The 26669-nt window shown below is 38.6% G+C and overlaps 2 protein-coding genes across 2 annotated transcripts; both read right to left on the reverse strand.

The window, feature by feature from the left end:
* Nucleotides 1–1197: 1197 nt before the first annotated feature.
* Nucleotides 1198–2133, reverse strand: LOC104100050 (uncharacterized). The gene has a single exon (XM_009607209.1). It carries the CDS (start codon nucleotides 2131–2133, stop codon nucleotides 1198–1200), a length of 936 nt encoding a protein of 311 aa, XP_009605504.1.
* Nucleotides 2134–17467: 15334 nt separating this feature from the next.
* Nucleotides 17468–19638, reverse strand: LOC104100048 (pentatricopeptide repeat-containing protein At5g47360). The gene is made up of 2 exons (XM_009607206.3): nucleotides 19469–19638; nucleotides 17468–19157 (listed from the first exon to the last, which is right to left on the reverse strand). Exon 2 carries the CDS (start codon nucleotides 19074–19076, stop codon nucleotides 17631–17633), a length of 1446 nt encoding a protein of 481 aa, XP_009605501.1. The 5' UTR covers nucleotides 19077–19157; nucleotides 19469–19638; the 3' UTR covers nucleotides 17468–17630.
* Between the last annotated feature and the right edge of the window lie 7031 nt (nucleotides 19639–26669).

The following is a 26669-nucleotide window of genomic DNA, read 5'->3' on the forward strand; positions in this document are numbered from 1 at the left end:
GCAAATCCTAGTTGCACTACTTATAATTTATCACATCTGGGATGATAGTTGAAATTAGGGATACGTCTCAAAGTCTTCAAGCTTCTAGTTAAGTACTCCATAACCAACACAAATAAAAAAGGAGACAAATGGTCCCCCTGTCTTAATCCTCTTCTAGCCTCAAACGGTTCTGTTGGTTTGCCATTCAGAAGGATAGAATAAGACACATTCTGGACACAACTCATGATCATTCTAACAAACTTTTCAGGGAAACCCAAGCCAATAAGAACTTGCTCCAAGTAGCTCCACTCAAGGGAATCATAAGCCTTTTGCATGCCTAACTTGATCATACACCTTGGTGATATTCCTTTTCTCCCATATCCCTTTTACCAACTCATGACTAAGTATAATATTATCAGTGATTACCCTCCCTGGTACAAACGCAGAGTGGCAATTTTCCACCAATCCATCCATAACTACCTGAAGCCTCCTTGTTAAAATCTTAGAGAAAATCTTGTATATAGTAGTACAACAAGAAATTGGTCTATAATCTTTAATACAAGTTGGGTTCCTAACCTTTGGAATAAGTGTAACTGATGGGCAATTGATGGGCTTAAACATTGTTCATATATTGAAAAAGTTCAAAATAGCTTCTGTAACTTATCCTCCTACAATAGGCGATGTTTTCTTGAAAAATAAAATATTTAGTCCATCGCATCCTGGTGCTTTCATGTCATCAATATCCTTTAATGCTAGTAATACTTTTGCAGTAGTGACTGTCCTTATTAGATCCCTCTGTTTCTTATTGAGAAGTATCGGACCATCCCTTATAATTGCTGGATGAATTGCAGGCAATGACACAGCTGTTGTGCCCAAAAGCTTCTTGAAAAAACCTATTACTTCTGTTTTTATCCCGGCGGCAGTTTGAATTTGCACTCATTGTTTATTTGACAGACTGCTAATATTATTTTGGGAGTATCTGCTCTTCATGTTTGCAAAAAATTAAGCAGAGTTTGAATCGCCTGCTTTCAACCATTGGACTCTTGACTTTTGTTTATAAATACTCTCCTCAATCATCCCCCATTTCTCCAATTGCCTTCTCAGTTTTTTTGTCTCTTCAATCAAAATACTATCATGCTTATGTTGTCCCATTCTTTCCTGTATTTTTCGTAATTGATTCCTGATATGCTTCAGTTTTCCTTTTACTCCCTTGAATTGCTATGTGTTCAGTGTTTTCAACCTCTTCTTAACACTCTTCAATTTATTCCATACTCTTCTCATATATGTTTCAGGAGTAGGTAGCTTCCAACAATCCTCAATTAAAGGTAAGAAGTCTTGATGTTCAGCTATACAATTAAAAAATCTGAACGGCTTGGTTTTCCCCCCTGTGTATTGATCAAATTTAATCTTCAAGGGAGAGTGATCAGAGAACTGTGGCTCCATAATCTGCACTTGACTTACAGGCATTCCATTCATCCAGGCCGCATTTACAATGGCCCTATCAATTCTACTATATGTATGATTGTTAGTCCATGTGTATTCTCTACCATAAGTCTGCAGCTCTATCATTGCAGATTCTGTCAAGAAGTCTCTGAAGTCCATGGTTTCAATGTCTTGAACCTGTGAACCATGTTGCCTATCCTCTTCATTTAAGATAGCATTAAAATCTCCCGTTGCAATCCAAGGACCATGTTGTATTCCCTCTAATTCCTTGAGCTTTCTCCATAAACTCCTCATATCTTGTATAGTGTGCAACCCATAAATTGCGGTGAAGCTAAATGCCAGATTAGCTTCATGTACTTTAATCTGTCCATGTATAAATTGAGGGTCCATCTCTAGTAAAGTAAAGCAAATGACATGTGGGTTCCATAGTATCCAAAATCTACCTGTAGTATTATTGCCATAATTAGAAACCCATTCCCAACCTGGAACTATCTTCTTTATAATCTTTTCTGCCTTGTATTCCTTTATTCTATGTTCTAATACAGTTAATAGTCCCATTTTATTCTCCTTAATTGCTATTCTTAACTCCTTATGCTTATAGGTCTTATTAAGCCCTCTCACATTCCATGTCACAACATTCATGTTAGACAGAATGGAATATTGGGTCACCCTCACCCCTGTTGAAGCTACCGCATCCCCTGCCGCTTGCATTTTGTCCCCTAGGTTCTACTAGAGGACTAAACCCATTCTTAGTACCGCTGTTCCGCAATAACTGATTTCATATTTTTAGTAGTTGATCTTCCTTTAATAGTGTGCCATTCATTTGTGTTCATTTGGCCAGGAGATTCAACATTCTGAGCTGGTTGGTGACTAGTGGATGTCGTTGCTTGATTTGTATTCTGCTGAACAATAGCCACCAGTGGTTGATTTTGTTGAGTAGTTGATCCCCCTGCTATAAAAGTATGCTTAACCTGTGGTTGAGCTATAGCAACTTCGTTTGGTTCTGATCCTCCAGCTTTTATAATCACTCCATTAACCTCCTGCTTGTTGCTCCAAATTTGCTTAATTCTTATATTTCGTAATTATTACCTAGGAAGTAAAGGTTTTCATTATGATTTTAAAATAATTTTGAATGCTTTTTATTATAACAAACAGAGGAATCAAGTTCTGAATTCATATAGAAAAATTAGATATAGTACGACATTGCATCAAACCATCAATCGACCAATTGAATCGATCTTAAACGACCACCATTTAAGGAAAATTCTTGGTCGTCTATTAATATCATTCAAGTAAGTATAAGTGTATAACGACAATAACAACGCTGTGTATTCTCACAAGTAGAGAAATCCAAGTAAGTGGGCGTTTGGACATAAGAATTGTGAAATTTCGGGGAAAAAAGTGATTTTTTTTTCAAATTAAAAATGGTATTTGAAAAATAGAGTTGTGTTTGAACAATTTTTTAGAGTTTTTCCAATTCCAAAAAATTCTGAAATTTAACTTAAGTGAAATTTGAAAGTCAAACACTAATTTCGAAAAAAATAAAAAAATAAAAATATTTTTTTATGGCCAAACAGGCCCTAAGTATAATAGTGCTTAAAGCTTGTTTGAGCTAGGCCCATCAACTTTTACCATCGGATCACAACGCAATTTGCACAGACTGTATTTTTTCGTAGAAATGGCGTGAGATAGCCACTTTTTAACATGATATTTAATTTTTATCCAATATTTTTAATGCTGAGCAAAAATAGCCATTATTTTATTAAAATTAATACGAAAAGACATTTTTACCCTTTCTTCATGAGTGTTGTGTAGATTTTAAGGTCATGGTCTCCTTAACATTTACACTACATACATGAAGTTAAGGACGCCATGTCCTTAAAATTTATACTGAACATATAAAGTTAAGGACATGATGTCCTAAAGTTTAACAACGGAAGGTGCAAATACATGACACTTTGTCCTTATTATTTACATAATATTTATGAAGTTAAGGACAGCATCTCTTTAATATTTACATAATACTTATAAAGTTAAGGATACTATGTCATTAACATTTACACTGCACACATGAAGTTAAGGACATCATGTCCTTAACATTTACACTACACATATGAAATTAAGGACATGAGGTCCTAAAGTTTAACAACATAAGGTGCAAATACAAGTTAAGGACATTGTGTCCTTAACATTTACACTGAACACATGTAGTTAAGGACGCCATGTCCTTAACATTTACACTGCCCATGAAATTAAGGACATGATGTCCTAAAGTTTAACAATAAAAAGTGCAAATACATGACACTTTGTCCTTAATATTTACACAACATTCATGAAGTTAAGGACATCATGTCCTTAATATTAGTACAAGGGTATTTTCGTCCGGGCGGGTAAAAAATTATTAAGCATTAGCGAAAAGTAAATATATTTTAAACAGTGGCTAAAGAGTAAAGATATCTCTAATTAGTGGCTAACTGTGCACGTCCCCCTATTTCTTCTGTGTAGCAAACTTGGTTAAATGTTGAATAAAAGACTAATAGCCCGTTTGGCCAAGCTGCAAAAATAAGCTTATTTTGACATGTGCTTTTCTCAAAAGTACTTTGGGTGAGAAGGAGTTTGTATTTGGCTAATTAATTTGAAAGTACTTGGAGCAGCAATTAGTGTTTGGCCAAGCTTTTAAAAACTGCTTCTAAGTGTATTTTTCTCAAAAGTGCTTTCGAAGGGTAGCTACTTTTCTCTGATTCTCTTCAAATATAATTTTTTTTTCTTCCAAAAGCTTGGCCAAACAATCAAACTTCAAAAAAGTGCTTCTAGGTTTGGAGAAGCCTGAGCAAACATGCTATAACTGTCCTTATGCAGTTAGCAAGATATGTTTGGTTCTTATATTCTTCCTCCAAACAAACTCTCCTTTTCTATAAATCTAATTCCAATTGCTAGTGGTAATTACGAGATGCATTTCACAGTAGAAATAAAGTCATCTTCACATTCGACGTTCTCAAAACACTAGGGGTGTTCATCGGTCGGTACGGTATTTAGACATTTCGGTTCGGTATTTTCGGTATTCGGTATCCTAAAATGCTATACCAATACCGTACCTAATTAAATTCGGTATGGTTCATTTTTTTGCTTTTTGGTTTCGGTTTATTCGGTACGGTAACTTCGGTTTATTCGGTTCTAAAGCAGCTTCTTAACGTTATATTTAAGGGGGAATAACACCTTAACTAGCTAATAAAATTAAAATTATAACTAGCCAGCAAAATCAATCTTATGAATGGAACAACACTACACATCATATATGGGACTTCTATAAACAAGAGCATAAGATTAGAATAACGTTTACAAACTTCATCAACATGTAAGTATGTCTGGTCTAGATCTCTAACTTGCATCTCCATAATATACCAGACACTAGTAAGCTTCTCAAATGTGACCAAAATAAGTTTTTCACAAGTGTTGTTTACAGAAATCATTCGGGTAACATCCATTAACCACATAGACAAAAATAGGTGGCGCACGGGCTTTAACTAAAGGACATGGAACTAGAAACATTCTCCTTAAGCTCTCTGGTAACTGCGGGCTGCAAGGATGATAGGATATTTAAAATTAATCCAATATATATTTTGGTATTTAAAAAAAAAAATACCAAATACCATACCTAATACCAATTTTTTATTTATTTAAAAAAAGTAAAAAATTATGCCGTCACTATAGCGGTGAATAGTACGCGAACAACCGCTACAGTGCAAACAGTACGGTGAATAGTGCGAAACAGTGACGCGAACAGTGATTTTGCTACTGTTTCGCTGATACAGTGTAGTGAACAGTAGCATCGCTTCACTGTTCATCCAATGAAACAGTGATTTGATACTGTTCATCACGGAAAGCTGTGAGTTTGAGCTTCAATGGTCGCGATGGCCGGCGACCAGCCATCTTTTCCAGCTAGTCAGCCCTCCTCCAACATCGCCCAACCACAAACAACACCAACTATCAATCCACAAACTCTAGATTACTCAAAGATTTTGACACCCAACTCAACCAATCCTCCTGCGATGACTGCTGCCCAAGCTTCAGTGCAACCTATTGCCCAATTATCTACGACAACAAATAACAATCCCCAATCCATGGATTATTCAAAACTTTTAAAACCTACTGCCATTAATGCCCCTATGTAAACCTTCACTACGCTACCATTGAAACCAGTTGAGTTCCTTCACGGAGAACCAGTTGTGAAGTGGAAGAAACAATAAGTGAAGCAATCTATCGTACAACAAGGACTTCAACTTGCAGTTCTTGGGAAATTTTTGTATAGGAAGCCTGTTATTAGTGAATTACGTAAAGTGATTCCAATTCAATGTGAGATTAAAGGCCATTGTTCAGTTGGTTTAATTAAAGATAATCATGTGTTGATTAGGTTATCTTTATTGGAGGACTATGTTCATCTTCTTTCAAAGCCAGCTTTTTATTCAAAAGCTCAGTCAGACATGTGGCGGATGCGTTGTATAAAATGGAATCCATGGTGGACACCTGATGAAGAGACTCCCATTGCCATAGCTTGGATTAGCTTTCCAGAACTGCCTCCTAATTTCTTTGGGAAGGAATGTGTATTTTCCTTAGCTCGTGCATTTGGTAATCCATTACATGTAGACCTAGCCACTCAAAATGGGACTAGACCTAGTTGTGCTAAGGTGAAGGTGGAAGTTAACTTGTTAAATAAGTTCCCTCATCGTATTAAGATTGTGGAAGAAGCTGAGGAATCTGGGCTAGAAGAGTTCAAGTAGATCAGGATTAAGTATGATTATATACCAAAATATTGCAAGCCTAGCAAAAAATAGGGGCATAGTGAGGTAGAATGCTGGGTAATTCATCCTGAATTACACAAGAGATTTGAAGAAGGTGTTGAGGAACAAAGCAAGGAGAAGGCAGTTGTGGTGAGTTCTGATGCAATTGGGACTGCTGCAAATTCAACAAAAGGTCCTAACTAGTGGAAAGGTGGTTGGTAAGCCTACTACTAATCATGCCAAGCAGGAATGGATGCAAGCAAGGAAGAACAAATACCAACGAGATAATAGGGGTCACATTGTTGATAACAAACAAGGAAAGGAAGCTGACAAGGGTAAAGGGAAGGCCAAAGTTGAGGAAGTTGCAACCAAGAACAAGTTTAATGCACTAGAGGTTGAGGAAGTTCATCAGCCTACTTTACAAATTACTGAAGGCAAAGGTGAGGATCATAGCAATGGTAAGAAGAAGGAACATGGGGAAAAACAAGTTAAGAAGGGCCAGGAGAAGGTAAAGGAAGTCAATACTCAACAGGAACATAAGTGTGTGAAGAAGGAAGCAGTCGAGAAGGTGGTGGAAAATGAGCATAATGGTAACCCTATTCCTTCTGGGATCCAGTCTTCAGTTCCTAAAGATGATCAAGAATTAGCTAAGGCTAATTCTAGTGTTCCTAGTGATCAACGTACTGATGAAAGGGCTAATAAGGAATCCACAATCGACTGGGTTCATAGATGCTTTGGGACTAGCAAAAAGGAGCTAAAACAATTCAATGTGACCACAAACCAATCTTGTCATGAGATTCCATCTCAAACATTTAAAGATTCTGGGCAAATTAAGGATCTTGATGAGGTAAACTCTACAAAGGTCTTATGGAGTGATGCAGTTGAGGTTAAGGATGATTAGCTGGGCACAACAAAGATAACAGAAGACAAGGTGAAGAAGTACAACAAGCCAAGCTCACCTGGCGATAGGCTGGCGACGCCGGGCCTAAAGCCAGGCTCACCTATATCATCCCTAATCTTCACATTAACATCTCCATCAAGTTTGTTCTCCGATGCATACACCGGAACACCATCTACATAGGCCAAAATCTCTCCAGTTGTACTAAGGTTAGGGTTTACTGTAGCTGCCTCATCAGGTGAACATGGCTTTAGGCCTGGCGTCGCCAACCTAACGCCTGGGGAGCCTGGTTTTAGGCCTGGCATCGCCAGCCTAATGCCTGGTGAGCCTGGATTTAGTCCTGGCATCGCTAGCCTAACTCCTGGGGAGCCTGGCTTTAGGCCTGGCATCGCCAGCCTATCGCCAGGTGAGCTTGGCTTGTTGTCCAACAAAGACAACTGAAGACAAGGTGAAGAAGGACAACAAGCCAAGCTCACCTGGCGATAGGCTGGCGATGCCAGGCCTAAAGCCAGGCTCCCCAGGCGTTAGGCTGGCGACGCTAGGCCTAAAGCCAGATTCACCTGATGAGGCAGCTACAGTAAACCCCAACCTTAGTACAACTGGAGAGATTTTGGCCTATGTAGATGGTGTTCCAGTGTATGCATCGGAGAACAAACTTGATGGAGATGTTAATGTGAAGATTAGGGATGATATAGTGGGTTCAGACCAAATTTCAGGCAATGGGAAGAGTGGTGATCTCACTAGAACATTGCATTCAGAGCAGACTACTACAGTAACTCCTAGGCTAGGCAGTGTCTATGAGCTACAATTTAAGGAGTATGAACGGGCTGATGAGCGGGCAATTGTTCCAAGAGCATCTGGGAAATAGAGGAAGTGCCTATGGAATCTGGCATTGATCAAATTATGCAGCTACATCTTAATGTTCCACTTAAGACTCCTCTACAACATTTACATTATTTAGTTACACATAATGTGACACCAATTGATGAAGACTTATTGAGACAAAATCCAATAGAGGATGAAGGAGATGATGAATCAACTGCACAAAACTTCAAACAAGTGGCTAGGGAAGGGGATTTATCACCCACAGCTAGTGCTAAAAGAGGTAAGAAAACTAAGAAGAATCAGAGTAAAGATCCATCACAACCTTCAAGAATAATGTCTAGGAGGGCAGCTTCTCTATCTAAATGATGATGATCAAAACACTAATATGGAACATAAGGTCTGTGAATACACAACAGGCCTTTCCTAGGGTGATCAACATGAATATGGAGCATAATTTTTGTGTAGTTGCATTGATGGATCCTTTTCAAAAGAAGGGACTCATTGATAGATATAGAAGGAGATTAGATATGGAGACTACTTATGCAAATATTAATGGGAAGATATGGTTGTTCTTCGATGCAGTGATGGAATGGGAATTAGTGGAGGATACTGAGCAACAGCTGACTGTGAGAGTGTTTCACCATGACCTAGGGCAGCACATGATGATGACATTTGTTTATGCAAAATGTTCAGCAATGGAGAGGTTGGAATTGTGGGATCACTTGTATTACTTAGCAAGTGATATGAAATTACCATGGTTGGTAGGGGGGATTTCAATGTGGTATTGCATGAAGATGAGAAAATAGGGGGACTTCCAGTACACCCTCCTGAATATGAGGATTTTGCATTTTGTGTAAACTCTTGTGGTTTGTTTGAGCAAAGGTACAAAGGAAGTCCATTTACATGATGGAATGGGAGATTCAATGCTGAGTGTATATTCAAGAGATTGGATAGGATTTTTGTGAATTTGCCATTTCAGAACATGTTGCCAACTATTGAAGTTGAGCATCTAATCAGAACTGGATCAGATCATGCACCATTGCTAATGACATGTGGGGTACAGACAACCAACTTTGTCAATCCTTTCAGGTTCTTGAACTTTTGGATAAAGCATGCTATATTTATGGATGTGGTGAGGCAGAATTGGGAAGCTAATTTCGTAGGGGATCCATTTTTGATGTTCAAGCAGAATATCAAGAGGGTGAAGGCAGCACTTTCAAAATGGAGTAGGGAAATATTTGGTGATATCTTCAAGCAATTGGCTATTTTTGAGGACATTGTTAGGGTGAATGAGATGTTGCTTGAAGAAGAGCCTACAACTGAGAATATGATTGTGCTTCAAAAGGCTCAATCTGAATTGAAGAAACACTTGAGTATTGAGGAGCAGTATTGGAAGCAAAAAGCTGGGATGACTTGGTTTGCTGAAGGAGATAGGAATACAAGTTTCTTTCATAATCATGTCAATGGAAAAAGAAAGAAATTGCAACTGAAGAGGATCAAATGTGGTAGTGGGATATGGATTGAAGACCATGAGCAATTGGCTACGTCTGTAGTGGACTTCTACCAAAAACAGTTCACAAATGAAGGTGATGCTTCTGAATTTTTCTTGCTCAATAATGTACCTTCAATGGTCACTATGGATCAGAATTTGGAACTTAGCAGATTGCCAACAATTAAAGAAGTAAGGGCAACAATTTTTGAGCTTAGTGGGGAGAGTGCTAGTGGTCCTGATGGATTCACTGGCCTATTTTATCAAACATACTGGGATGTTATTGGTCTTGATATATACAACACGGTGCTACACTTCTATGGAGGAGCTGCATTACCTAAATCCATCACTCACACTAATCTAGTGTTGCTGCCCAAGAAACCTAGAGTTGAGACCTTCTCTGACTTAAGACCTATTAGTTTGAGCAACTTCATTAACAAGGTCTTGTCTAGGGTGTTACATGACAGATTGGAGAGTTTTCTTCCATCTCTAATATCTCCTAATCAATCCGGATTTGTAAAGGGTAGGAGCATATTTGAGAACATCTTATTGACTCAAGAAATTGTCACTAACATAAGGTTAAAGGGAAAGCCAGCTAATGTGGTGATCAAGCTTGATATGGCTAAGGCCTATGATAGGGTTTCATGGAAGTACTTATTGCATGTGCTAAGGAAGATGGGATTTTCTAAGCACTTCATCAACATGGTGTGGAACTTGATGTCAAATAACTAGTATTCAGTATTGGTGAATGGGCAGTCCTCAGGGTTCTTTAAGTCTGCAAGGGGTGTGAAACAAGGGGATCCCCTATCTCCAACATTGTTCATTCTGTCAGCTGGGGTACTTTCCAGGTCTTTGAATAAGTTCTTTGAAGACAAGTCATTTGTGGGATTTGGAATGCCTAAGTGGTCTGATCCTTTAAACCACTTGGCATATGCTGATGATACGATAATCTTTGCATCTGCTCATCCTCCTTCCTTGAGCAAGATTATGGCAGTGTTGGGGAACTATGAGAGGATATCAGGTCAGATGATCAACAAAGATAAGAGTTCATACTACATGCATTCAAAGGTTGCTAATGGATTATTTCAGGCAGTTGAAGCTATTACAGGATTTGTAAGAGGTAAATTCCCCTTCACATATCTAGGGTGTCCTATTTTTTACACTAGAAAGAGGAAGGACTATTATGAGGATCTTATAAAGAAGGTGAAGGCTAAATTGCATTCATGGAAAGGAAAGTTGCTGTCATTTGGAGGAAAGGCAACACTTATCTCTAGTGTGTTGCAAAGTATGCTAGTTCACATGTTATCAGTCCTTGATCCACCAAACAACATCCTGGAGCATCTACATAACACTTTTGCTAGGTTCTTTTGGAGCACAAAGGAAGAAGGGAGAAGCAGACACTGGGCTGCATGGCAAAATCTTTGCCTTCCTAAAGAGGAAGGGGGCCTAGGTTTTAGGTCCTTAAATGATGTCTCAAGGGCACTGTTTGCTAAAATATGGTGGAGGTTTAGGACCACAAAATCTTTGTGGTCTAATTTCATGAGGAATCAGTATTGCAAGAAGGAGCTATCAATAGTGGTGCATTTTAGGGGAGGATCTTATGTTTGAAGACAAATGTTGAATGCTAGGCAAGAAGTAGAACAGAGATCGTATGGGAATTGAAGAGTGGAACCACTGATATTTGGCATGAAAATTGGACTGGATTGGGTGCACTTTATCACGTATTACCTGAAGACTTTCCAATCAATGAAGATCTTTAGGAGGTGGCAAAACTGCGGGAAGGGGAAGCATGGGATGATCAGCTGCTAGATCAAACTTTCAATGAGGAAATTGCAGAACATATAAGGCTAAATGTGCATTATGAAGGCAGTGAAGGATATTGGGATAGGCCATACTGGATGCCAACTTCTTCAAGTAAGTTCAGTGTTAGCAGTGCTTGGCAAATATTAAGGCATATGGTTGATTCTAATCAGGAATTCAAGTTAATGTGGATTAAAGGTTTGCCATTCAAGATATCCTTCTTCTTGTGGAGATTGTGGAGGCAGAAAATAGCCACTGATGACATGTGGAGGAGGCAAGGGCAAATGGTGATGTCTAGGTGTTGGTGTTGTTAGCAGCCCCAAGAGGAATCCATTGAGCATATATTTGTCACAAGTCCTACTGCCTCTAAGGTATGGAACTTGTTCATGGGGGATGTTGTAATTACTGTGCAATTGATTCAATTGAAGCAGATTATAAGGCATTGGTGATATGCTTAGTGTTGTCCAAAATTAAAGCCACTATTTCAAGCAGTACCAGCTATCATCACTTGGGAGCTTTGGAATAGAAGAAATACAGGTAAACATGGGGGTTCAGTGTCCACAAATAGGGTGATTCATGAGATAAATAGGACATTGCATCAACCGGCAAGGGTGAGGTATGCTTGGATGCCTAATATTGCATTGTCATGGCCAGATATGATTCAATACTTTGAAGGATATAAACCTATATTGATCACTACAAGAGTAACATGGCAGCTTTCTTTTCATGGTTGGTACAAATGTAATACTGATGGAGCCTCAAAGGGCAATCCTGGACCTAACTCCCTAGGCTTTTGTGTGAGGGATGATGAAGGTGATGTGGTGTATGCTAGGGCAATAGATCTGGGAGTGACAACTAATGTGGTAGCTGAAGCTAATGCTATTCTTCAAGGGTTGGATTACTGTGTGGAGCATGATCTTCACCCTCTCATATTGGAGACTGATTCATTGGTGATGAAGAAGGTGATAGAAGGGGAATGGGATCCTCCTTGGGTAATTGCACATGATGTGAAGAAAATTATAGAGATGAAGGACAATTTCAATGTGATCTTTCAACATGTGTTCAGAGAAGGCAACTCAGTGGCGGATTTTATAACTAACATTGTGTTTTGTTTTGCAGGTACATCTGAGTTTCATTCATTCTCTGAACTGCCTAGTGCAGGGAGGAGGTTGATCAATCTAGACAAATCTCAATCACCTAACCTTAGAGTTGGGATAGCAAAGATAAGAACCCCAAACTGATGGCTTCACAGGATTGGACTCTGCACAAACCTGCATGTTTCTTTGTCTCATTCAGTATGCTATTAAGGTACTTTCCAATGGTATTAGCATGGTCTCATGCTCATTCTGGGGGTACTTTGATAGTGTACAGAAAAAATACGATAAGCAGGTGTGGGATGGTACAATTTATCCTACTTCTGATATGTCCAAATGCTAAGGAAAATGCTGAACCCATCATATGGTATTTCTGGAGATTGTTGAATAATTTCTCAGTGGTATTAGCATGCTTTCATGCTCAATCTGAGGATGGTTTAGCAATGTTTAGAATGATGTCTACATTAAAGGTTCTAGTAGGGAAGGATCTAAGCTTACAAGATCACAAAAGGCACAGTTTCAAAGCCTAGCCTTTGCCTTGCAAAGCCTGCTTAAAGCTAACTCATTTCTGGCTATTGCCTTGCAAAGCCGGCCTAAAGCCAGCTCATGCCTGCTTTTGCCTTGCAAAGCCTGCCTAAAGCCAGCTCAAGCCTGACTTTTGCCTTGCAAAACCTGCTTAAAGTCAGCCCAAGCCTGGCTTTTGCCTTGCAAAGCCTGCCTAAAGACATGCTCCTCTTTTACACATTAATTTTGATGAGTGAGCACATGATTAATACTTGGACAAAATCAGTTCACTGCATATGGAGATCATATAGTAGCTACAATTGGAAGACTATGCTGGCTTCAACTCTATGGTGGAGATGTTTGAAATTCATTTTAGCTTATGGACAGTATACCCTGGCGCCTGGTGAGAGCTTGATAGGTGTTGCTTGATAGGTGTTGCTTGGTATTTGCCAATGACAATTGGATTCACATACACTGACAGGAGAAGGAAACATTCAACTTATTATGTTGTAATAGCTAGTTCATTAGATTTTAGCTTGTCTATCTTTTTAATAGCTAGTAGCTTCATGCAACTTCTATTTTGGTTTGGACATCTTGTAAGTTTTTGACCCATTTTGGGATTTTATTTATATATTAGCCACTAGGCAAGTACTGCCTAGTGGTATAGTTGCTTAAAAAAAATACCAATTTTTTTTAAAATGTAAACCAAATACCAAAATACCAAATACCAAAAATTTTGATTTCGGTATGGTAATTCGGTATTTACCAAATTATGCACAGCCCTACAAACACTACACAACACACATGTTCCTGTAACAAACATGAACTTGGTCCGACAAATAGGAAAGAGGAACTCGAGTTTTGGGAAAGAAAAGGCATAAATTTGTTAACCACACAAGTGAGTTTTGACAGTCACACCATAGTAAAATCTTTCTCAGAAAAGTTTGTCCTTTGTTTGTAAGCTCACACGTACTTTAAAAAACAGACATTTTCAACTGCTTCTTCGAGTCATATTTGGGAACAGAACAATTTCTCCATAGCCAGTTTGCAAAACCATGTGGAACTTTGTTGGCAGTGTACTTGTTTCTTTTGGCTATATTGGAAAGGGATGATCAGACATGCTACCTCCATGTATCCTCATCTGCAATACTGATATATAATATATATATATATATATATATATATATATATATATATATATATATATATATATATGCATACACACACATAATGTTTTGAGAATGGTAACAGTTTATTAAAATTAGCACAAAAGCAGTGCTAGAGCCATATTTACAGTTCAAAAAATAACAAGAAATCCTGTACTATCTTACAAAGGAGTCTAACATGTCAAGCAGCGATTCTGCATCATCTACAAACTTTCTTTACACCAAAAATCAAACAAAAGAATACAGTTAGTTAATCTTGATCTTCTGGATGGCCTTGTAGCATTTCTCTCTTTCCAAGTTGTCCATATACATGCAGGCACGGTTCTCCACCATAGCGCCTTGATTCACACAGCCAACATTATCGGCAGATTTGACTGTATAACAGCCATTCCTCCCACTGATCCATTGCATCTTGTCATCAGAGTTTGGGAAAGCTCCATAATCTCTATGAATCAGCAAATCTATCAACTTCCTAATCATTTAATTATCTTCGAAAACTGATATTTCAGCCTGGCTGTCCCCAGACCCCTCTACCTTAGCTTCAGGCATGATCACAATGTTGATCATTCTTCGTTTTATTTCTGAAAACTTTATGCAATTATATCCATCTAATTGAACAAGTTTATTGTTACAACAATGTCTTGTAACAGTTTCTGCTTCTATCTGTGCAAGAAGGGAAACAAACAGCGAATGTCTGATCACAACAATAAAGTGAAGTTTCAAGAAGAAGAAGAAAATAGCATCAGAATACCAAAGAAAAAAGGCCTTCCAACATTCGCACAAATCCAGAAACAAAATTTTATGTATCTGAAAGATAAAACTTTCAGGAGTCATTTCGAAGTCCATTTTCTAGTTCGCACTTCACAGGTGTAAACTCCAAAACGTCCGACCGGAGAGTAGAGGGGACTTAGGCCTCATTTGTTTGCACTTAATGGAGGTCTGAATCTTAATCATTCAGATCTCAGACATTAAGTGCGTTTGTTTTCAAAGTCTGAATCTTAATTATTCAGATCTTAATGTTTAAGTGTGTTATTTTTTTACTTCACAATCACTTAATGGGTCTGAATAGGTCTGTATCATTAAGATCTATAACAGAGACTTAATTTCATTAAGATGTTATCATCCATATTCATTATTAACTGCCGCCACCGCCTACCATTATCAACTACCATCATGCCACCCACCACCACCATCATCCTCAATCATAGCCGCCACCATTGTCGACTACCACCACCCATCATCCCCACCACTCCCACCACCATCATTAACGACAACCAACACTCATCCACCTCAACTAGCACAACTAACCACCCCATCACCATCAACAACCATAGCTGGCATTGTCCATCATTATAAACTACCACCACCCACCACCATCTTCCTCAATCACAACAACCACCACCACCACCCGCCATTATTAAATATCACCACTCACCACCACCATCCTCAATCATAATAGCTATCACTACCAATCACCACTAGCTACTACCCTAAACTACCACCAACCACCCCTTTTAGTCGGCATTCACAAACACTACCGTTAGCCATCACCACCAGCAACTATCATATTTTAAAAAGCTATATATTTTAGTGATGTAATATTAGATTAATTAGTATTTTATTTGAATTTTATGTTTATTAATTTTCAAATAAACGTAAATTTTATACATTCAGATGTTAAAAATCAAACAGTCTTAATCATTTAGTATTCATATCTTAATACACATCTTGACATTCAGATGTGTATTCAGATTCAGATGTCTTAATCTTAACACACATTTTGATATTCAGACGTGTATTCAGATTCAGACGTCTTAATCTTAAAAAAAAACAAATAAGGCCTTAAATGGAGTGCATTTGATCCATTCCAGACAGTATCGCTTCTAATCCAGAAAGAGCAGTTATTAATTAGTATCAATAAACAAGCATCAAGAACACATTATATATGATGAAAAAAAAGAGCACATTATATACCTTGTATAGGTTTAAAACTTCAGATGTCAACTTGGTTGCATGCCATGCACGTCTATTAACAACTTGAGTAATTTCTATTCACAAAAATGGACGCGCCAAGCACTTGTCCGGGTGAATACGCAATAATTTCCTTTCAAAGGCTGGAACCAGTTCTCTTAACAGGATAACACCGAATAATGCAATCCTCCTACTATGGTCCATAAACCATAAGAGGTGCAAAGCAAGCGGTTCTGTTTCTTACCCTTATGCTCTTTCTACTGCTTCTCTTTTTAGCAAATGAGAGATTAATGCATGCAAATCCGAGTAGAAGTTGATGGACATGTTAACTTGAAATGAAGTGATAATAATCAGCCTAGCTTAAATTTTAATTCCCCACATCAGAGAAGATCGAATTTAACATCATTATTCTCTACTAACATGCATTGATCTATTCAAGTACCCACATGTTTTCAGATTTTTTTTTAACTGGGCTACAAATAGTTCCATGGTGCCACATTGACATGATTGAAAACCACAGAAGTCTTCAGACATCTTTTGGACGCCAATCTGCTGGTCATCGGAAAAAAAATGAAAGTGAAGCAAAATGAACGAATATTTCCTGCAAACTGTTAAATACTATCTACTTGTTCTTTACTCTTAGTCTCTCACACCCCTGCTTTAAATATTTTCCTTCAAGCACTGGTGCATGAATTACACGCCTCCAAATTCAAGGTCGGACTGTATTCTTTTGGCTGTCTTGAGTGATAAGACTTTTACTTTTCTCTGTTGGGCAAAAAGTATCATCACTAAAACAGGCAACAGAGAAGTATTCAGCGATGGGAAGAACCAGCTCCAGAGGATCAATGACCTTTTTTCTCTATATTTTACATGTGCTACAACTATAATTCAATACCTTTTTTCTCTATATTTTACATGTGCTACAACTATAATTCAATACTTCTCATTCAGATAGTTCATACTAAAAACTCTATTGTTCCAAAGAGAATGAAAATCATATGAAACAAATCATACTTGACAGCTCAGATACCAAATGAAATTCTTATGTACCGGTTTGACCCTCTGTTGCATCTCAAGGTACTTTTCCTCAGAGAAAAGGAGTATACTCGTAGAACTTGGAATGTCCTTTTCCTATGATGGAAAACCTCAAAAAATAGAGGGATAATTGTCAGGTATAATGACGGGAGCACATCCTAGAAGATAAAAATAAATAGGACCACTTGCTTTGCGCATCTTACTGTATGTCTGAAGTCTCGGAAATTTCTTCACTCAGGGCTCATTCGGTTTTATGTATTAGATAGAATAATCATGATATAAAATTTAGTATTTGCTTTAATCCATGTATTGTTATTCCATGTTATTAGCTATAAAATAATACACCAATCAGTGTTACCTCAACTGAATATTCAAAGGAGCACTTCACCTGCTCTTTCCATCTCATGCTGGATAAGAATATCGGCCGACAATACACAGATCAGATGTAAGTTGAAATCTGAAAAGAGTTATCAATCCAACCTGACTAGAAGCCCAACTATTTTTTTTTATTGCACAAAACTGGAGAAGAATTCAATTAGGTGGAATATGGAATACAATTGAGGGTCAATCTCAAAGGTGAGGTGACTGTTTGTTGACAATGCTGAGGCACAAGTGGGATCACGATATTAAAGCAATCTTGGTCATTAATCAGCACTTAATACTACCAATGCTTGAAGCTAAATCTTCTTTGCCACAACGTCTAAGACATTCAATTACATTCTTAGTACAAGGACCTTTAAGCTGAATTCCTTTCCCTACCATTAGACTAGCAAGCTTTGCAGCTTCAACAAGATGATTTTCCTCACATAGTCCAGCCATAAGTATAGAATAAATATCAGAATCTATAGAAGATACGCCTGCAGACTGCTCAATCGCGTCAATCAAGTGATATCCATCAAGTATCCTTCTCTGCTGACAAAGCCATCTCATTATTGTGCTTGAGGTCAAACCATCAGGCTTTAGGCCACCAGCCAACATTCTCCTAAAACACATTTCTGCCTCCTTGAGTTTTCCAATCCGAAACAGTGATAAAACTAGAAAACTGTAACAAGAATCATATGGAATACCAGTTTCAGCTACTCTGTTGATGACTTTATGCGCTTCCTCCATATGCCCATCTTTGCAAAGACCCTGAATCAAAGTACAGATAAACACCCTATTTGGTTTACACCCAAAATCCCTCATTTGGTCCAAAATACTTAATGCCTCTATCGACTGACCTTTCTCAACAAAATTTTGAACCACAGTAGTATAAGTAACGACGTTGGGCTTACACTGCCCACCATCTTTTTCCATTTCTCTCAATAACTCAAGCGCCCTTTCCAAACTCCCGAACCTACAAATCCCGTCAAGAAGAGCTGAATAGGTCACCGTATTTGGCACGCATCCATGTCCCCTCATAGCTTTGGTTAATCCACAAGCTTCTTCCAACCTACCCACCTCAGACAACCCTTTAATCAACACAACATAAGTGATCATATCAGGATGAAGATCAATCAAATCCATCTCTTTCATCAAACCCATTGCTTCATCCATAACACCTTTCTCACATAATAATCGAATAACTACATTATACACTGTCGTATCCGGCCTACAATTCAACTCTTTCATTTTCCACAACACCCACAAGCCTAAGTTAGCATCTTTTCCCTCTCTACACAAATTCAAAATAACCTTAAACATCCTAGCACTTGGAACATAATTATTCTGCAGCCTATAAACCTCAATGACATCTTGAATAATTCGTGGTTTGCGATCAAATCCGAGAAGTTTATAAGCTCTACTAAACATGTAACTGCTGTGTCTATAACTGGGATGAAGTCCAGCCCAAATGAAGAATCTGAGACCCATTTGAGGATCATCAACGGCGCATTTCTCTAATACTTCATTAACACATTTAGCATCTAGTTTAGCCTTAACTGTGTTCAGAGTCTTCTCCATACCAGACCCATTTTTATTTTTCAGCAAATGACCCAAAAATTCTCCAGCTGATGATGAACAAGTGGTGAATAAAAGGACCTTCTTGAGTAAAAAAATTGGCTCATTGGCTGAATTGGTCTTCAAGAAAAGGCGAGAGATTGATAGAGGAAGCATAATTTTTTCATAAGAAATTGAAATCAGCTGCTTGCATAATTTGAAATATCTGGTCAATTCGGAGACTTTGATTTCAATGAGCTGAAAATTCGCAGAGCAAAATGCAATAATAAAAATCTCATTTTTGAGCGTTTAATATTTTTATTTCATACTCAAGAGTCAAGAGGCAGACTAGTACACCATTTCAAAATTTGGAGCTATAACAGGAAGCAAATATGAATGCAAAACTTGTCAACTTGAAAAAAATCAAATCTTCCTGATTACGCAAAGAATATGAAGCATTAAAAAGTTCAAAAATAATTTAAAAAAAAATTAGTACTTAACAAAAAAGAAGAGAAATTAGGGTTTTCGAAGAGGAGGAATGACAGAGCAGGATAAACAAAGAGGGAAACCTATAACACAGATTTTCGCAGGAGAAAGAGGCAGTGATGACTCGCCGGAGTAGCAGGCCGCACTGGGGAAGAGAGGGGGAGGCGTAGTCAGCTTAATCGAATTGGCCGAAGAACATGGGCCTGGGGAGGGGCCCAAGTAAACCAGAATTCAATTGATGTTATTCCTTTCTTTGGTTACGAGTTTGGACTTGTGACCGAACATAGCCTAATCCATCTTTATATATTAATACATTAAATTATAGAAGAATTAACCCAAATAGCCGCCCACCTGATCTCTTAAACTAAAAATAGTTGATGAATATATAATATACGTATAATTCGTGTACAACATATGTATAACTGTGTATAAATAATGCATAATCTATGTATACCGGCTAGAAAAAGTAAACACTGAATCTGACCGGCTATTTGTGTAACAATCCCTAAATTTTATATATATATATATATATATATATATAATAAAAATAAATTTTATATATATATATATATATATATATATATATATATATATATATATATATATGGAGGCAGGCCCTGCAGTCTAAATGTTTCAAGTTGAGTAGGACCAAGACGAAATATTTTGAGTGTAAGTTCAACAACGTGTCGGGGGAAGCGGATGTGGAAGTGAGGCTCGACTCATAAGTCATCCCTAAGAGAGAGAGTTTCAAGTAGTTAGGGTCTATTATCTAGGGAGATGGGAAAATCGACGGGATGTCACGCACCATATCGGGGTGGGGTGGATAAAATAGAGGTTAGCGTCTGGAGTCCTGTGTGACAAGAATGTGCCACCGAAACGTAAAGGTAAGTTTTATAGAGCGGTAGTTAGACCTGCCATGTTGTATGAGGATGAGTGTCGGCCAGTCAAGATTTCACATACCCAGAAGATGAAAGTACCAGAAATGAGGATGTTGAGATGGATGTGCAGGCACACTAGAATGGATAAAATTAGGAATGAGGATATTCGGAAGAGGGTGGGCGTGACTCCCGTGGATGACAAAATACGGGAAGCGAGATTTAGATGGTTCGGGCACGTGCGGAGGAAGAGCCTAGATGCTTCGGTTAGGAGGTGTGAGCGGTTGGCTCTGGCAGGCACGAGAAGAGGTAGAGGGCGGCCTAAGAAGTATTGGGGCGAGGTGATCAAGCAGGACATGACGCAACTTCAGATTTCCGAGGACATGGCCCTTGATATGAAGGTGTGGAGGTCGAGCATTAGGGTTGTAGGTTAGGGGATAGTCGAGCATTTCTCCTCGCTGCGCCGACTAGTCTGATAGTGTTTTGTCTAGGACTGCTAGCGATTTTTATTGTATTTCACATTTTTTTTGTCTTTCACATTTTGGCATTTTCATTTATTTGCTGTATTTTACAATGCTGATACTATTTTTCTGGTTTCTGTTGTTGTTACGGATCTATTGTCTCTGAGCCGAGGGTCTTTCGGAAACAACCTCTCTATCCCTTCGGGTAGGGGTAAGGTCTGCGTACGCTCTACCCTCCCCAGATCCCACTAATAGGATTCTACCTAAACGTAAAGGAAAGTTCTACAGAGCGGTGGTTAGACCAGCCATGTTGTATGAGGATGAGTATTGGCCAATCAAGATTTCACATACCTAGAAGATGAAAGTACCAGAAATTAGGATATTGAGATGGATGTGCAGGCACACTAAGATGGATAAATTTAGGAATGAGGATATTCGGGAGAGGGTGGGCGTGACTCCTATGGATGACAAGATGTGGGAAACGAGGCTTAGATGGTTCGGGCACGTGCGGAGGAAGAGCCTAGATACTTCGGTTAGGAGGTATGAGCAGTTGGCTCTGGCAGGCACGAGAAGAGGTAGAGGACGGCCTAAGAAGTATTGGGGCGAGGTGATCAAGCAGGACATGGCGCAACTTCAGATTTTTGAGGACATGGCCCTTGATATGAATGTGTGGAGGTCGAGCATTAGAGTTGTAGGTTAGGGGATAGTCGAGCGTTTCTCCTCGCTGCGCCGGCTAGTCTGATAGTGTTTTGTCTAGGACTGCTAGCGGTTTTTATTATATTTTATATTTTTTTTGTCTTTCACATTTTGGTCTTTCCATTTATTTGTTGTATTTTACTATGCTGATACTATTTTTCTAGTTTCTATTGTTGTTACGGATCTATTGTCTCTGAGCCAAGGATCTCCCGGAAACAACCTCTTTATCCCTTTGGGGTAGGGGTAAAGTCTGCGTACACTCTACCCTCCCCACACCCCACTAGTGGAATTTTATTGGGTGGTTGTTGGTGTGTGTATATATATATATATATATATATATATATATATATATATAGTAAATGCCAAATGTGTAACTTGCCCTAATCCTTCTAACGGATTTAAGTCTCTTTTGGTTTATAACTCTTTTGATAAATATTAATGTTACCACCAGTTAAGAGTTATCTATCAAAAATTTAACTTTTGAATTTAAATAACTGAACGTTGATTAATGTTACTAACTGTGGTGATCAACAATATGATTATAATATATTGAGAAAAATACCTGATAGGAGTAATAACTTTATGCTAGATGAATCCAAGCATTGTGAAACTTTGAAATAGATATCAATACATCATCTTTGAATAGTGTGAACCATAAAATGTAAGTGAATGAAACCTGTAGCTTATGAAGATAAAAAATACTACCTTCCTTTCTAGCCATAATTGTAATTATATATTTTACAAATTGATTTCGTATCTATATAGGGGAAGTCGTTACATTATGATCAGTGTTAGATCCAAATTTTTTAAGTCATGAGCACTCTAATGTAAGAGGGAAATGAAAAGACTACACTTTGTAAGTTTGTATTCTTGGGTGAAAAGGAGCAGGTTGTAATAAGATTTGAATTTAGACTCCGCCTCTGCTTTAGTTAGACAAAGACCAGAAGGGCGAATATTAAAAATGAAAAGGGATAATACAACACACAATATGACTATATGAGGCAGTTAGAAATGGACAAATAACGAGTCTGAAACCTAATTGTGATTTTTTTGGACTCTAGCAATCATAATAGGTAAAAAAAAAAGAAAAACTAGGCACTATTTTATATATAGCGCAGTTATTCACCGCGCTATACCTTAACGGCACGTTTGTCCATTAAAGTATAGCGCGGTAAATAACTGCGCTATATTTGAATTTAAAATGAGCGCGAAGGTATAGCGCGCATATATACTGAGCTATACTATAGCGCGCATATATACTGTGCTATACTATAGCGCGCCTTCTCCTTCCTTCCCCACAGACGCGATCCCCCTTTCCCATTTTTTATTCCAGTCCAAGGTATAGCGCGCATATATATGCGCGCTATACCTATATAAAAAAGCATGCCTTCTCCTTCCTTCCCCACAGACGCGACCCCCCCTTCCATTTTTTATTCCAGCAGCGGTCCCCCCCCATTTTTAATTTTTAACGAAATAAATCTCAGTTGGAACCCTCCGGTCCCACAAAAAATGTAGATTCTCGGTATTGTAGCAAGCTAACATCGTATCTAAGGCGTTAATGTAGTGCCCGTAATTGTAATGTAGTGCCCTTTAGTATAGTAAAATGTAGTGCTCTTTTGCGTAGTGTCTTTGTAGTTATTGAAATTAATCATTTAATTATCTGTTAGCCCCAAAAAATCTGAAAAAAGATGATAGTTCAAATACAAACTCTCTCGAATTATAGTCAACAAATGTAAGAAAATAACATTAAAAAATAACAATATTTGTCAAACTATATATTTTTATATAAATATTTAATAATTAAAGCATGTGTAGTTATGAAAATTAGTTATTTAATTCTATTATACTAAAAATAAGTGAGTAAGAAAACAAACATATAAAATAAGAAACTAACATATAGAATAATAAACAAACATATAAAATAGTAAACTAGGGAAAATATACTTCCATTACCATCTACTCAACAACTTAATATCATACTTTCCATAGACATGAGTGCCGTCTATGGATATTACCGCCCGACAATGCACAAAACCATCAATGGCTAGTTTAAATGCGAGAACACATATCTGAATATGTGTTCTAGTATTCCCAGACTCCGCTCAAGCTTCCATTCAATAATAGTCCCGGGGTTAAAGTATTGCAATGCGGCCATGTACCTGGGTAGGCAAAGAACTTATCCCAGTTATCATAAACAATTTCAAACGCACGTTTGCACCCGAGAAATGACTTTCTTTTGTTAATGGCACATCCATATTGTCACGACCCAAAACTAACTCCTGTCGTGATGGCGCCTATCGTGGAACTAGGTAAGCCGGCTCATTTTCAAAACAAACCGATATTTTTATTTTAAAGATAATTTCAAGGTTATTTAACATAAAACCTTCATTTAAAGAGTTCAAATCAAAGAAAAATATAAGTGCGGAAAAGAAAAGCCCGACATCGGGGTGTCACTAGTCATGAGCATCTACTACAATTTGTCTAACAATATCAAGGCTAACTCAGCCCGAAAAATAGCTAAATACAACTAGAGGAAGATAAGAGGGAGAAGAGCACGGGCTGCGATCGCCAAACAGCTTCCTTGCTATCTCAAAGAAATCTGCAACCAGAATACTCAATAACCGCTACTGTATCCAGCTACACCTGAATCTGCACACAAGGTGAAGGGGGTAACGTGAGTACGCCAACTCAGTAAGTAACAACAATAAATAAAGACTGAGCAGAAGTGACGAGCAATAAAGCATATAACATTCATTTAAGAAAATCTCAGTAAAATACCACAGGCTTTAAAAATCAGGATTTGAATCAAACATCTCGTTTAAACTCAGTTCTAGTAAAAATCATTTAAAGATATTTTTCCAACAGTTTTTCAAACAAAGGCTCAGTGCAAAGGTGAGCAAAAATGATAAAATCATAAACAGCCCCTCGGGCAAAACATCACTCATATACAGTCCCTCGGGCAAACCTCACAGTCACTCGTGCCACTCGGTCATACCTCACAATCACTCATGCCTCCCAGTCACTCAGCACTCGGCACTAGCACTCAGTAAGTATCTGCGCTCACTGGGGGTGTGTACAGACTCCGGAGGGGACCCTTCAGTTCAAGCGCTATAATCTGCACGGACAACTTACGTGCTGCACGCACAACTCATGTGCTATAATAATAAAGTAGGTTGCAGGCGGGCAACCCCGATCCACACTCATCCTCACAAATCAGGCCCTCAGCCTCACTCAGTCATAAATATGCTGCAGGCGGGCAGCCCCGATCCATACTCATCCTCACAAATTAGGCCCTCGGCCTCACTCAGTCATAAACCTCTCAAGCCACTCAGGCATTTCGGTAAAACAGAGTATTCGGCCCAAAATATTTATATGCATCAAAATAGAGTCATAAAATTGAGTTATGCGGTAAACAAGTATAAACATGACTGAGTATAGATTTTCAATCGAAAATAATGAGAGGATAGTAAGAAATAGCCCCTAAGGGTCCAAACAGCATTGGCGCAAGGCCCAAACATGGCATTCAACCCAATTTATAGAAATTCTTTCTAAAACGTATAAGTATCATATAGTTTCAACAAAGTATGCAACTTTACGGTTGCTACGGGACGTACCAAGTCACAAGTCCCCAACAGTGCATGCCCGTCACCTAGCATGTGCGTCACTAAAAATAGTAGAATGATACAAAATCCGGGGTTTCATACCCTCAAGACCAGATTTACAATCGTTACTTACCTCAAACCGGTCAAATCTCTAACCCGCAATGATCTTGCCTCTGAACTCGGCCTTCAAATGCTCTGAATCTATTCACAATCAGTACAATACCATCAATACGCGCTAATGGAATGAATTCCACAAGAAAAACTATAAAATTAGACCAAAACCCGAAATTGGCTCAAACCCGGCCCTCAGGCCCACGTCTCGAAATCCGACAAAATTCACAAAACTAGAAAGCTCATTCACTTACGAGTCTAACCATACCAAATTCATCAAAATCTGACATCGTTTGGTCCTTCAAATCCTTAAATTACTCTCCAAAAATTTTAAGCCCTAACCCCTCATTTTTACTAATTACCATGATTAAAACAGCGGAAAATTACCATACATACAAGTATTAGGGCTCAAGTAACTTACCTCAACGAAATCCCCTTGATTCCCTCTTCCAACCTCTCCCAAAAGCTCCAAAAATCGAGTTGAAATTGTGAAGAATGACTAAAATTCGCGAAGGGTTCTATTTATGGTTTCTGCCTAGGTTTTTTGCACTTGCGGCCATTTTCTCGTACCCGCGAGACCGCACCTACAGTCCAAGAAGCCGCACATGCGCAACTCACTTAATTACCCAGATTTCGCACCTGCGGACCCCTTCCTCGCACCTGCGAACTCGCATCTGCGGTCCCAGGTGCGCATCTGCGAAACTAGTCCAAACTTCTCATCTCTCCATCTGCGCTCAAGGCCTCGCACCTGCGGGCTCGCAGATACGGCCAATTCTTCGCACCTGTGTTCCCAGCCTTGGCCTAGAGTCTCCCACACCTGCGTACTCCCCACGCTCACCAGCGGCCTCGCACCTACGACCCATTCATCCGCAGGTGCGGGAATAGCAGAAGCAACAACTCCAACTGTAATTTCCAACATCAACAAATCCGTTAACCACCCGCAATCACCTCCAGGCCCTCGGGACCTCAATCAAAAATACCAACAAGTCATATATCAATATACAAACTTAGTCGAACCTTCGAATCACTCAAAACAACATCCAAATACCAAATTACCCTCGGATTCAAGCCTAAGAACTTCTAAATTTCCAAATTCGGCAACCGATGCCGAAACCAGCCAAACCATGTCCGAATAACCTCAAATTTTGCACACACATCACAAATGATACTACGAACCTACTCTAACATCCGTAATTTCATTCCGACCCCGATATCAAATTTTTCACTGCCGACCGAAATCGCCAAATTTCTAATTTTGCCAATTCAAGCCTAATTCTACCACAGACCTCCAAATAATATTCCGGATACGCTCTTAAGTCCAAAATCACCTAACGGATCTAACAGAACCATCAGAATTCAAATCCGAGATCGTTTACATATAGGTCAATATCCGATTGACTTTTTCCAACTTAAGTTTCTACTTAAGAGACTAAGTGTCTCAATTCACTCTGAAACCACTCCGGCCCCGAACCAACTAACCCGATATAAAATAATATAGCTGAATAACATAAAAAGAAGTAGAAATAGGGAAAACGGGGC

This window comes from Nicotiana tomentosiformis, chromosome 8, assembly GCF_000390325.3.
Source record: "Nicotiana tomentosiformis chromosome 8, ASM39032v3, whole genome shotgun sequence".
Classification (NCBI taxonomy): Eukaryota; Viridiplantae; Streptophyta; class Magnoliopsida; order Solanales; family Solanaceae; genus Nicotiana; species Nicotiana tomentosiformis.